This window comes from Oncorhynchus masou, chromosome 5 (genome assembly GCF_036934945.1).
Source record: "Oncorhynchus masou masou isolate Uvic2021 chromosome 5, UVic_Omas_1.1, whole genome shotgun sequence".
Classification (NCBI taxonomy): domain Eukaryota; kingdom Metazoa; phylum Chordata; class Actinopteri; order Salmoniformes; family Salmonidae; genus Oncorhynchus; species Oncorhynchus masou.
The window spans coordinates 60,316,400-60,330,731 of NC_088216.1; the positions used below are offsets into that span (position 1 = coordinate 60,316,400).

General features: G+C 42.7%; 1 protein-coding gene across 1 annotated transcript; it reads right to left on the reverse strand.

The window, feature by feature from the left end:
• Positions 1-45: 45 nt before the first annotated feature.
• Positions 46-14,303, reverse strand: LOC135540012 (striatin-interacting protein 1 homolog). The gene is made up of 21 exons (XM_064966305.1): positions 14,173-14,303; positions 9,498-9,567; positions 9,323-9,397; positions 9,095-9,229; positions 8,832-8,952; positions 8,634-8,702; positions 8,430-8,536; positions 8,215-8,342; positions 7,953-8,135; positions 7,619-7,839; positions 7,408-7,473; positions 7,213-7,276; positions 5,123-5,194; positions 4,945-5,019; positions 4,745-4,842; positions 4,528-4,654; positions 4,285-4,385; positions 4,135-4,201; positions 3,848-3,952; positions 3,530-3,734; positions 46-3,330 (listed from the first exon to the last, which is right to left on the reverse strand). The coding sequence occupies exons 1-21, from the start codon at positions 14,278-14,280 to the stop codon at positions 3,083-3,085; spliced, it is 2,445 nt and encodes an 814-aa protein (XP_064822377.1). The 5' UTR covers positions 14,281-14,303; the 3' UTR covers positions 46-3,082.
• Between the last annotated feature and the right edge of the window lie 29 nt (positions 14,304-14,332).

Sequence of the window (14,332 nt, forward strand, 5' to 3'; positions counted from 1 at the left end):
AGCCAAAGGGTAGGATTTCAAAACCTTCAAGAGAGTACTGAAAGAGCAAGTAAATCAAGGTTTATTGACAAAAAGCTTAGTCTTATTCTGTTATCACTGTGTATAAATAAAGCAAAAAAAAAATAGTAATATATACAGTATGTATAAAGTCATACAATGCTAAACATATTGACATGATAAATAAGGGTTTTTCCAACATCCTAACATCATACGATGTCATAATTACATTTATCCATTTTAGATTCTCTCTTCAATAACCATTATAATAAATCAGGGTGATGTGGAGTCTGCTTGCCAGACTTTTCTCACATCTTTTAATTATGTAATTCACTACCTTAGTTAAACCACGTAAGAGAGCAGCAGAAGGGTTCTGGAAACCTTGGTTTACAACCGGTCTCAAAACATCCTCAGTTAAAAAGAAGTTGTATAAAAAGGTCTCTCACAAATCCCTCTCCCCTAAATTCTGCATATTACAAAAAGTACAAGAAAAAATTTACTAGCCTACTTCAGATATCCCCCCAAAAATATTTTACCAACACATTTCAAGAATGATTAAATAAAATAAAGTCAACTTGGAAAATCAATCAACTATTGAATAAGAAAATGGCATCTAGAACTATTCCATCTCAATTTATTGTTGGAAATAATACCTAGAGTGATTCTGATGTTATTTCATGTGAATTTAATGTGTTTTTGTGAATGTGGGTTCCTCTCTGTCAAATACAATTCAGAAAACCACTTAGATTACATGAAGTGGCATTTCCCTTCTATGCTCCAGTTTGATCCTTCTGCTGTAATGGAGGTAATTGGTAACAAAGATATCAGCAGCAGGTCATGAGATTGGTGCCTCTCTGGTGAAATCAGTGTCTTCCTTGATTACTGAGCCTCTAAGGTAGATCTTCACCAAATCAATGCAAACTGGTATTGTTCCTAAAAAAAAAATGTAATTGCCAAAGTTATCCCCCCCTCTATAAAATCTGGGGATCCAAGATCTTTTACAATTCATCACCCAATATCTGTACTACTATGTTTTTCAGAAATCGTAGAAAAATTGGTGTATAAGAGAATGTTGAAAAAAAACATGGATTGGTTCATCAGGCTTGCTTCTCTATACTCTATACTATAGCTTCATTGACCCATATCTCATTACATTAAAAACTTCTTGGCCGATACATATGCCTCGTACGTACAGAAATTACTCATCATATAAAATACATTTTCAAGTCTAGCCACCTCCTCTAATTACCTTGCTCCATCTGCACCTTTGTTTAAGAAACTCAATATCTTGTCTATTTACAACATTAAGGTACGCCAATTATGCACTTTCATCTACATATACCTCCCAGACAGTTTACCTAAACCCGTTAACGGATTCTCCCTGGAAATTCTGAAATCCATCTACATAACGCAAGACACTGCGATAACCTTCACCCTCCCCACTGCCTCACATAGAGAATTCTCTATCAGATACAGAGGTACCATACTCTGGAATTCTTATGTTCACATTGCCAAAACTCATCATCTATCAATACGTTCAAGCGAAGACTGGGGGTCCGCCTGATGAACCAAACGACCCAATAATCCACTCCATGTCTAACTCTCACACAGATGCACACACACATAGTCTTGTATAATGAGTATATCATGTTCAATTATAATTAATATGCTTTGTTTAACTGATGGAACATACTTTATTTTATGTACTTATATTTTTCATAAAAGCCCTTTTGGGCTTCCAACCTCTCCTGCACACCGTTTCTACCATTCTTTGTTTTATCTGTACTGTTTCGTCTTTGGTGCAAATAAATAAAACCTAACACAAAAAAGCAATAGCGGTGGTAAATTAGTATAAGCACAACGCAACTATACAATTATCTTAGAAATGAGGAGTTAGCGGGTGGGCATAATTGTTCCCTTGAGTAAAAACAAACATTAGCTAGCGAAGAGTGAGTGAGAACCACTTTCTTGCCTCACTCTCTCAAACATACTGTGCACACACACACACAGAATTAAGATTTGTTTCCCAAGTTCTCAGCCAATACGGTTGTGAAGTGGCCAGCATGTGTTCCTGTTGCTTTAGGTTAAAACATTAGGCTGTAAATTCCATTAAAATGTCTTAATACCAATCTAAATTGTCTCCACCATGGTTGATAGAGGTGTGTGATTCATATAAGCCAACGGTCACTCAGTGAGAAGAGTACTAATGGAACATCAAAAGTCTGGTCAACAGGGGGTTATATCAGTAACCATAAGACATACTGTACACACACACACACAAACACACTCAAGCAACCCTTCCCTCACAATCTCTCTTCCACACACACAAACACTTTATTTTGTACTTCCTAAGGGTTATAATAGTGTACTATAGTGCTTGAAGGGCAGAGTACTGCTCCGACAGCCAGGAGAGTGGCACCATGGCAGGTTGGATGTGTGGAGTTGTGTGTAAGTAACAGAATACAAAGGGTTTACATCCCCAACCATGGAGGTTGGACAAGGCTGATAAAACCTATATCACTCTGAAAAGGTAAAGTTGAAAACTAGAAAAGGCTCTACATGGGGTAAATCAAGACCTGGTTCACCTTGGCCGTGCGTGACACCACTCTCCAAATGGGATATGCAAAAAAACACATTTCCATTTCACCACACGCTTGTACAGGTTACACACTTGTACATGTGTGAAACAGGACAAATATAAGCACCCCCTATTTGCATTTTTTTTTTTTTTACGAGTTATCTAGTGCCTGGATTCAGATATTATAAATGATTGATCCAACTGTGAAGGGGTAATGCTAATGCGCACGGTCCACATTTAGGTGACTTAGCTGTTGACCCTCTAACTCTTGAATATCCCTTACTGACTTATTTTCTCTGCATGAGGTGACAACACAAGGATCATGTTTGTTATGGGGACTCTTGTCTGCGTAATTTTCAGAAACAAATGCAGTGCTCTATGAATACTGTAACACGTATGCTTTTTCAGCACTAAACGATGTGGAGATGTAGACTAGTGTTGCCACCTTGGGGAGGTGTGTTCAGAAAACCTTCCTAGAGCACCACCTCCCACCACCCAGCCCTGTTATCATTGCAGAAGCTCCTCCCAGGATATGGGCTTGGAGAAGACTTCTCGCTCCAGCCAGAGGTCATAGTTCATCTGGAAATCCTCCGGCAAGTCGACGCGCTGTCCAAGAACGCTCTGCAGGCAGTTGTCCACGGGCAGGAAGTCAGGGTTCCTCTGGTTGTTGTCGTAGCGGCGGCTGTTGAAGCGCTCAATGTTGGCGCGCAGAGCACACTCCTCTGCCTGGAAGTCCCAGGGCCGCGCATCCAGGTCTGCCATCAAAGAAACATAGAAGCTCATTACTTGGGGTTCTCTTTAAAACTTGACATACCCCAAGCTACATAGGGTGCTTACACTTAACAGTTCACAGTCACTGTGGGAAATATGAGGCTATCAATCATCATATCAATCACTGACTGAAAAACACAATGGACACTTTGTGGGTTGATTTTGGTGTTGACAGTGACTCACCGTTACCGTAGGCCCAGTCGTCATTGAGGCGATGGCGGACCTTCTGGTATATGGCAGACATTGTCTTCATGTTGCTCTTCCTCCACTGGCGGCCCAGGTACTTGGTTTGCACTTTGAGCAGCTTGAGGACGTACAGCTGCATCATGGCCTGTTTAACCTTCAACGCCCTCTTCAATATGGGAGCAGATTTGAACACCACCAGCATCTGACAGAGAAGTGCAAGGTATGCAATTATGATCTAAAATAATCCCAGATTGATGTCTGTCCTAGTGCATAAGAGTAACTGTATTGTTTTGGTTAGGTGGGTCTCGCACTCACCATGGTTCTGGAGTGCTTCCACTTGGTCAGCTTGTTGAGGATCCTCAACAGGTTGATACAGGAGAACAGGTTCCTCCAGCAGAACTGGTTGTTGTCGCCAGCCTCCTGTAGAACACAGACAAACCAACCATTGGGTAACAACACCTCACCTCCAACCTTTGACTACTGTAACATTTCCATTAGGTACAATGGTGTGTCCCCCTTCTACAAAAACATTGCCCAGGCATTTGAGTTCAGATATTACAATCAGTATTTTATTTATGTGAGGGATGGAGTGTGAAACTTACCAAACTCTCTGCAGTAAGTTCAGGGAGCTCATGCACCACACAGTAAGGGAAGTCCAGCACAGAAATACTGCAGGAAAGAGAATGAGAGGTGATTACCAAAAGGGTCTCAGATAATCAGAGTCTTGGAATGGCTCAAATTCCCCAACGTACCTGTTCTTGGCTGTGATGTAAGAAATTATGTTCTGGTTGAAGAACTTGAGAATGAGAGGAATACAGTTGGCAAACACCAGGTGCTGAGCCATGTACTCAAACTGTCAAATTCAATAAATAAAAAGAAACAGAAGGGTAAGGGAAGGCCACTCACAAGTGTATGGTGCTTGTGAGAAATGACTCTCAGGGTTTTGAGAGTTTGCCTGTCTGTGGTGGTAGTGGTTGAGTGTCGGTTGCCAGTACCTGGTAGACGTGATTGAGTTTGAAGTGTTTGAGAAGCAGCAGCAGGATGGCAGAGATGGCCTTAACAATGATCTCCTTGTGGCGGTTAACATCCACACCAAGCTTCATGCTCTGGAGCACCGTGGTCCTGCAGATACCGTATTCAAATAATAAAACCCTTTCAGTTGGAACTCTACAGAATACTACAGCCCCCTTTCAAATCAAACAATTGACTCACGGCATCTCTTCAGGCAGCACATCTGCCAGGATGTTGATGGAGTCTGTCTTGGCCTTGGAGGTGGGGGCAGCAGCTAGCAGGATCTTCAGCAGGGCAATCTGAGAGGGAGAAGAGTCACAGGTCAATTCTGCCAAGGGTTAGAGGTCATAGAAATGCACTGGAAACCTAGATTCAGTATACAAGAGGAGCAGAACACTCACCATGTACTGAGGCAAGCTGGGAAGAATGCCCTGGTATAGCAGCTCAGTGGAGCACATCTCCACATCCTCTTCCCCCTATAAGCAAACACAAAACATGCTTTTTAAATTAAACACATTGCCCTTTCTCTAGGACAGTGATATTCCAACATACATTTCAGTGATATGCAATGGCACTCACCCCTGACAGTGGAGTTTTCTGAAACTCATCCTCCTTGGCAATCTGAATCTCAGCTATAGAGATGTACTTATGCTGCAAGGAAATAGAAACAACTGTCATTGTAAAGAACTCCCACTGCCAGTGGTGCTCTTATCACAGCTCACTCCACCCATCCCCCGATGCTGCCAGAGAGACTGGGGGTTAACACTATAGAATTGCTATAGCGGTCATTTAGACTGCTCATGACTTTCATTATTTTATTTCTGACATTTTTTAAGTCATCCCCCATCCGTCCTTGACTTTTCCTAAAATAAATCTATAACACAGTTGTTTAAATCTTAATTCACAAACAGAACTGGACTTATAACCAGTTTTAGTGCATGTCCTTTTTTAATGGTTTTCCCCCCGTTATTGCTTTTGTGATGATTTTCACTATTTATCAAGCACACTTAGCACTTATAATGATGTTTAGGCTACTGATGCTTTCCATTAGACCGTGCACCTTGATGGTTGGGGTAGGATACTTTTCTTATTTTGTTGTTATAAAAAGAAGCTGTTAGTGCTTTTCAACACATATATGCGTTCTATTTCATAGTTGTAACAAACGCAATTCACAAATAAAAATGAACACTTGAATTTGTGTTTTTACAGATAGCCTACAGTAAGATAAACCAGTGGTCCCAAACAGGGGTACTAAGCCCACTAGGGATACTTTAGAAGAATCATGAGACCATAGGCCTTCTGGTAAAATTCACAATTAAGTTGAGAATTTTGATAACTAAAAAAAAAAAAACACTGATTGGAGTCTTTACAAAAAAAAAAAGTATACAACTATAGTGTTTCCATTAGTTTATCTCAGTGGTTCCCAACCTTTTTCAGTTACTGTACCATCCAACTCCCCACCACTGAGATAAACTAATGAAAATACTATAGTCGTGTTTAAAAAAAATAAAAAAATAAATGTTCAAATGCTACATAAGACATTCATAAACACAACCAAATCATTATTTTTATGATAGCATAAATAGAATGTATTAATTACACTGTTATAACGTTATTAGTAGCTTGAAGGAGGGCCCCTTGAGACCCAGTGGTTCTAGTGTTAATAAACCTGCCCCTCAAAATCCCAGTGACATCTGTGACCAGGCCACTGATCGGTTGCTAGGGTCAGGTTGCTAGATGGCAGGACACCAGACAGCCCTTCGGCTTCCTCAGTCTCTGTCCAAGTGGACACGTGTGATGGAGTGTGGATTATTTTAATCACATAGCCTACAGTCGGAAGGCCCGCAATTTGGGCAACGCCGAAGGCAAGTATCAAATAGAGATGACTGTTGAGTTGTGACTGTCAGTGAAAAGCAGAGAGATTTAGCCAAGCATATCGCAACATTAAAAAATACAATTGCGGAAAAACAGTTTGGGAAGCAAATAGCTTTCGCTGTAAAGAGATGACAATAAAGACTTTAATCTGTCTTTTAGTTTAAAAATTCTCAACTTAATTGAGCGACCAGTAAGTAGCCTCGTATCTTATTGGCACTAGCTGAGAACGTCGGCCATATCCCCAGTGAGTGTGCATATTCACTGTCTTTATCATTGGGTCAGTGCCACTTTTGTTTGTTTTTGGACAATAATTTCCTCCTCCAGGTTAGATGGACGTCATATTGTGTGTCTCCCCTTATCATTGGCCAATTATATGGATGAAACAACGTTTTCATTGATCTGTTTGTCAGTGTCAGCAGAGTAGGATACTGTGTAATTTTTGTAGTATTAAAGAACAATTCTGCTAATGTCTCCATTCATATAAAGTATAGTAGAATTGCATGAAATGTGTTTATAAAAGGCCAACAAGAGGCCTATAGCCTCAATGTGCTGCATTGAACAGTATTTTTTGCAAACAATGATTGAGTTGTATTATTATCCTAAATTATGACTTTCCAATCTAATTATCACATTAGTAATCGTCGGCCATCTTCCATAGAGTACTTTCACCACTGCTTTTCCATCCAACTGGAGAATGGCTCTTTCAGGCATAATGCAGCAATATTATGCAATATCTAGAAAATGTATCCATGTTTCACAATGTTTGAGACTTGTTAAGTACTGTATAATATAACCTGCTTCAAGGTTCTGATGCTTTCATGGATGGGTCTGGGTAGGCCGACAACTGTATCTGTGTCACTGCAATACAAATACAGAAATAACCATGAAATCTAGGTCAAGGATCCTCGAAAAGAAACAACATTAAAACGGATTAAATCTCTAGAAGATTTAATCTCTATTAATGAAAAAAAGACACCAACTGAACTTACTTTCCAAGCGTATAGCCGATAAATTTGCTTCTACTTGATTCCAGGAAATGTTCTATGTCCTTTTCCCTGTAAAAGCATTAAACAAAAAAACTCTAGTCATAAACTTTAGGAACACTATACAAGACACATAAAATAACAAAACACATCTATAGAAACAGCACTAATCTGTGGCAAATGTCTCCCTGATGTCTCACTCAGCCCCGGACTGTACCTGACTTTGGGGGCCCAAGGCAGGCCCTTGGGGAAGTTCACCCTCTCTGAGGTGGGGTGTAGGATGGGTGGGGGCATGACCTCATCCCGTTCTATGGGAAAAGGCTCCGCCTCCATGGAGTTGTCATTGTCATCGTTGTCGTCCTCATCTTCACGAGGTTCATCTGACTTGTAGGGGTCCTTCTCATTGAAGGCGTCCAGGTTGTCCTGTTTTATTAGGGACTGTAAGAGAGGAGTATTTTTCAAATAGGCCTTACACAATAGTACATTGAGCAGGTGTTAAACAGGGGGAGGCGTAACTTTTGTGTGCCGCATTGAGACGTGGTAGAGGTTACCTTGTGTTCACGGCGTGCCCTTTTCTGCTGCTGTTCGATGAGGTCAGAGGCAGATGCGGGGGGCGAGGCTGCCCTCATGCTCCTGATGACCCGGATGCTGTCCTCTGGGAGGGGGGGCAGGCGAAGCTCCTCCCGCTTACGCACCTTAATGTTCTGGAGCTGCTCAAACCCCCCGAGGGTGAACTGGGGCAGAGGAGAGGACATGTTGTAAATTGGATATGCAAGCCAAAATCCACAAAATATGATAAAATCTCTCTCTCACCAGTATGCTCTTCCACAGCAGCATCAGAACCTTCTTCATGGGGAAGTGGGGGGCGTGACCACTGCAGAACTTCGTCACCATGCCAAAGAGCATGACAGAGATGGGCTCGTTGTTGTACAGAGGAGAGCCTGGGAGAGAGAGGGGAAATAGAAAAGACTAGTTATAAACTACTCCTTGACAAAACCCTTCTATCTAATAGAAACACACACTCCTACCCAGCTCTGTTTTAAAGGTCTCCCTGGTGGCCCTCCACTCAGGTGAGTCGGCTGGGTCCTCCTGCTGGATGGTCACCACCATCAGATACATGATGTTGAGCAGCACCCTGTTGAACCAGAAAAACACCGCAGCATCAGAGGGGGACTCCCATACACTGGTGTTTAACTATATAGAGCTGCAGGAAAGTCGGTGTCTAATCTTACCTGAGGTCTGTGCTGTCAGCCAAGGAGATTGCTGGTTTTCTGACTGCACTGCTACAGGCAGCACTGTTACTGTGAGAGAGAGAGAAGGGTTGAAAAGAGGAAAGAAAGAATTAGCAACCTGATTTTGAACACATTTGTGTTGCAAAGAAACTCCTCCCAAAAACAATGACATCTCACTGATTTGTAGTTCCAACTTACTCAACCTCCATGTTGAGCAGCTCCACAAGGGCCGTGAAGGTGCCAACATCCAGCAGCAGGAAGATGTTATACCTCATCCAGTGCTGCACTTCTGCCTCAGAGCTGCACTCCGCAAATGTCCCTGTAGAGCCACAGGTGGGAAACATGACTTTAGTGCTGAAACACTGTTTGCTTACTGCATCACTATAAAAACATACGGAAACAGTTCTCTCTTCCCAGGCTTCTTTAGTCACAGCAGGCTACTAAACCTGCTGAGGACTTACCCTGAACCATGTAGAGGATTGCCCTAGACACCTTCAGCCTCTTCTCCCTGGTGATCACCTCCAGGCCGTCAAGTAGACGCATGGCGTGAGCTCTGTGTTGAGCCACATCCAGCTCGGTCCATTTCTTGTCAGACACTAAGACAGGGCAAGAGCAAAACACTCTCAGTAAGAGGTACTGTATAACCACACTTGAGGAAGACAATGCATTCAAGTCGAAAAGGTGCATACCATGAGTTCGGAATTCCTCCTCGAAGCATTTTCTGTTGAGAAGAAATTCTGGTCCTTCAGTGTAACTGTATAGCTCTGGAGAAGAGATGTAGGCATAGCTGGTACCAAATTCACAAGAGAACCTGTCACAGAGGTCAGTATTTAAAGCAATAAGGAGTGTCCAGTAATACCTCACCTGACAGTTCAGCAGACCACTTGTCTGTATCTGCATACTCAAACTCAAGGTCTGGAGACTCAGAGAAGCCCTGTGTTGGAGCACAGACACAAATACAGTGCATTCTGAAAGGATTAAATTGTTCGTTTTTTTCTCCTCAATCTGCACATAATACCACATAATGACAAAGCAAAAACAGGTTATTAGAAATTTTAGCAAATGTATTAAATATAAAAAACTATTCAGACCCTTGGCTCAGTACTTTGTTGATGCAAATTTGGCAGTGAGTATAGCACACCTGTATTTGGGGAGTTTCTCACATTCTTCTTAGCAGATCCCTTGGACTGCGCCATTCATCTTTTCCTCGAGCCTAACTAGTCTCCCAGTCTCTGCCACTGAAAAACATCCCCACAGCTTGATGCTGCCACCACCATGCTTCACAATAGAGATGGTTCCAGGTTTCCTCCAGAAGTGACACTTGGCATTCAGGCCAAATAATTCAATCTTTGTTTCATCAGACCAGAGAATCTTGTTTCTCATGGTCTGAGAGTGTTTTAGGTGCCTTTTGGCAAACTCCAAGCGGGCTATCAAGTGCCTTTTACTGAGGAGTGGCTTCCTTCCGTCTGGCCACTGGCATAAAGGCCTGATTCATGGAGTGCTGCAGAGGTGGTTGTTCTTCTGGAAGGTTATCTCATCTAAACAGAGAAACCCTGGAGCTCTGTCAGAGTGATCATCGGGTTCTTGGGCACCTCCCTGACAAAGGCCCTTCTCCCCCGATTGATCAGTTTGGCCGGGCGGCCAGCACTAGGAACTAGGACTGTTGGTGGTCCCAAACTTGTTCCATTTAAAAATGATGGAGGCCACAGTTTTTGGAGCCTTCAAGGTGGCAAAAACATTTTGGTACCTTTCTACAGATCTGTGCCTCGACACAATCCTGTCTCAGAGCTCTAAGGACAATTAATTTGACCTCATGGCTTGGTTTTTGCTCTGACATGCACTGCCAACCATGGGAATAGACAGGTGTGTGCCTTTCCAAATCATGTCCAATCAATTGAATTTACCACAAGTGGACAATCAAGTTGTAGAAACATCTCAAGGGTGATCAATGGAAACAGGATGCAACAGAGCTCAATTTCAAGACTCATAGCAAAAGGTCTGAATACTTAAGGAAATAAGGTATTTGTTTTTTTATTTTTAATAAATGTGCAAACACTTCTAAAAACCTGTTTTAGCTTTGTCATTATGGGGTATTGTGTGTAATTTGAAGAGGAAAAAAATAAACGTAATCAATTTTAGAATAAGGCTGTAACGTAACGTGATTTTTATTTCAACTTTATTTAACCAGGTAGGCCAGTTGGAAACAAGTTCTCATTTAAAACTGTGACCTGGCCAAGATAAAGCAACGCAGTGCGACAAAAACAACACAGTTACACATGGGATAAACAAACGTACAGCCAATAACACAATAGAAAAATCTATATACAGTGTGTGCAAATGTATTAAGATTAGGGAGGTACCACAATAAATTGGGCGAGTTTACTGTCGAAGGAGAGTTGAAGGAGAGTTTACAGTCTAAACAGACACCTAGGACACCTAGGTATATTCTAAGTCATAACCGTCCAGAGTAGTGATGCTTGGCGGGCAGTGATCGGTTGAAGATCATGCATTTAGTTTTACTAGCTTTTAAGAGCAGTTGGAGGCCACGGAAGAAGTATTGTACATTGAAGCTCGTTTGGAGGTTTGTTAACACAGTGTCCAAAGGAGGGCCAGATGTATACAAAATGGTGTTGTCTGCGTAGAGGTGGATCAGAGATTCACCAGCAGCAAGAGCGACATCATTGATATATATACAGAGAAAAGAGTCGTCCCGAGAATTGAACCCTGTGGCACCCCCATAGAGACTGCCAGAGATCCAGACAACAGGCCCTACGATTTGACACACTGAACTCTATCTGAGAAGTAGTTGGTAAACCAGGCGAGGCAGTCATTTGAGAAACCAATGCTATTGAGTATGCCGATAAGAATGCGGTGATAGACAGAGTCGAAAGCCTTAGCCAGGCCGATGAACACGGCTGCACAGTATTGTCTTTTATTCATGGTGGTTATGATATCGTTTAGGACCTTGAGTGCGGCTGAGGTGTACCCATGACCAGCTCGAAACCAGATTGCATAGTGGAGAAGGTACGGTGGGATTCAAAATGGTTGGTGATCTGTTTGTTAACTTGGCTTTCAAAGACTGTAGAAAGGCAGGGTAGGATGGATATAAGTCTGTAGCAGTTTGGGTCTAGAGTGTCTCCCCCTTTGAAGAGGGGGATGACCGCGGCAGGTTTCCAATCTTTAGGGATCTCAGACGATAAGAAAGAGAGGTTGAACAGGCTAGTAATAGGAGTTGCTACAATTTCGGCAGATAATTTTAGAAAGAGAGGGTCCAGATTGTCTAGTCCAGCTGATTTGTAGGGGTCCAGATTTTGTTGCTCTTTCAGAACATCAGCTATCTGGATTTGGGTGAAGCAGGGGGACTTGAGCAAATTTCTGCGGGGGGTGCAGAGCTGTTGGCCCAGGGTAGGGGTAGCTAGGTGGAAAGCATGGCCAGCCGTAGAAAAATGCTTATTGAAATTCTCAATTATCGCAGATTTATCGGAGGTACATTTACATTTAAGTCATTTGGCAGACGCTCTTATTCAGAGCGACTTACAAATTGGTGAATTCACCTTATGACATCCAGTGGAACAGCCACTTTACAATAGTGCATCTAAATCATTTAAGGGGGGGGTGAGAAGGATTACTTTATCCTATCCTAGGTATTCCTTAAAGAGGTGGGGTTTCAGGTGTCTCCGGAAGGTGGTGATTGACTCCGCTGACCTGGCGTCGTGAGGGAGTTTGTTCCACCATTGGGGGGCCAGAGCAGCGAACAGTTTTGACTGGGCTGAGCGGGAACTGTACTTCCTCAGTGGTAGGGAGGCGAGCAGGCCAGAGGTGGATGAACGCAGTGCCCTTGTTTGGGTGTAGGGCCTGATCAGAGCCTGGAGGTACTGTGGTGCCGTTCCCCTCACAGCTCCGTAGGCAAGCACCATGGTCTTGTAGCGGATGCGAGCTTCAACTGGAAGCCAGTGGAGAGAGCGGAGGAGCGGGGTGACGTGAGAGAACTTGGGAAGGTTGAACACCAGACGGGCTGCGGCGTTCTGGATGAGTTGTAGGGGTTTAATGGCACAGGCAGGGAGCCCAGCCAACAGCGAGTTGCAGTAATCCAGACGGGAGATGACAAGTGCCTGGATTAGGACCTGCGCCGCTTCCTGTGTGAGGCAGGGTCGTACTCTGCGGATGTTGTAGAGCATGAACCTACAGGAACGGGCCACCGCCTGGATGTTAGTTGAGAACGACAGGGTGTTGTCCAGGATCACGCCAAGGTTCTTAGCGCTCTGGGAGGAGGACACAATGGAGTTGTCAACCGTGATGGCGAGGTGACAGTGTTTCCTAGCCGCAATGAAGTGGGCAGTTGGGAGGAGGTGCTCTTATTCTCCATAGACTTTAGTGTCCCAAAACCTTTTGGAATTAGTGCAACAGGATGCAAATTTCTGTTTGAAAATGCTAGCCTTTGCTTTCCTAATTGACTGTGTATATTGGCTCCTGAATTCCCTGAAAAGTTGCATATCGCGGGGTCCATTCGATGCTCATGCAGTACGCCACAGGATGTTTTTGTGCTGGTCAAGGAAGGTCAAAGCTGGAGTGAACCAAGGGCTATATCTGTTCTTAGTTCTACCTTTTTTTGAAATGGGGCATGCTTATTTAAGATGGTGAGGAAAGCATCTTTAAAGAACCAGACATCCTCTACTGACAGGTTGAGGTCATAATCCTTCCAGGATACCCAGGCCAGGTCGATTAGAAAGGCCTGCTCACTGAAGTGTATACTTGCCGAAAGCACTGTACCTCGTACATCTGCACATTAATCTGGTAATGGTACTCCCTGTATATAGCTCAATTTTTGTGTGTATTTTGTTTTATTCCTCATGTTTACTCGATGTTCTAGTAGTGTAATATGAGTAAATTCAAGAGGGTGGCTGGCACACAGCGTTACCATTTTAATTTTAAAAATCTACATTGTTGGGAAGGGTTTTAATATGTACACGGTAAAGTCTACACTAGTTGTATTCGGTGTATGTGACAAATAACATTTGATTTTACAGTAAGTGTGTATTTTGCAATTGTGAAATTATTTTTGATGTGATTATGTAGAGAGCAGGGATTTAGCTATGTGAGACTCGACACACATAGGTTGTTTTGCTGTATTGGCTTCCAGAGAGAATTCTAATTTAAATAGAACGTGTTAAATCCTTGGATTATAAAGGAGTAACGTTAGGCTCATGTAGTCCATTATTAAGCTAGCCACCTAACTAACTACAGTAGTTACTAGTCGGTAAAGTAAACTAACGTTAGCTAGTTAACGTTGGACAAGTGGCCGTTTCAAATTCAGGGATAACCATTCTAATATCGTATTTTTGTTACAGAGAGGTCGCTATACTACAGAACAGTTGTAATGGGTAAAAACGGACTGGGGGGCTCAATAATTAAATTAACGTTAGCTAGCAGCAGGTATCGGCTAGTAAATTTGCTAACTTAGCTAGTTCTAGCTAGGATTGTTGACAGCACAAACACGATGCAGAACGTACTTCAATAAACCATCACTTTTCTTCCTTACCTCCGAGTCTTTTCTCTGATTACGGACAAATTCACCCCTACTTTTGTTGGGTAACATAGCCCTCTGTTTGTTGATAATCAATCCACCACTATTACCACCAACGTCCATCTCTGATTCAATAACAAAATCACAGTTTCGAAACCCAGAGGCGCAACATCGC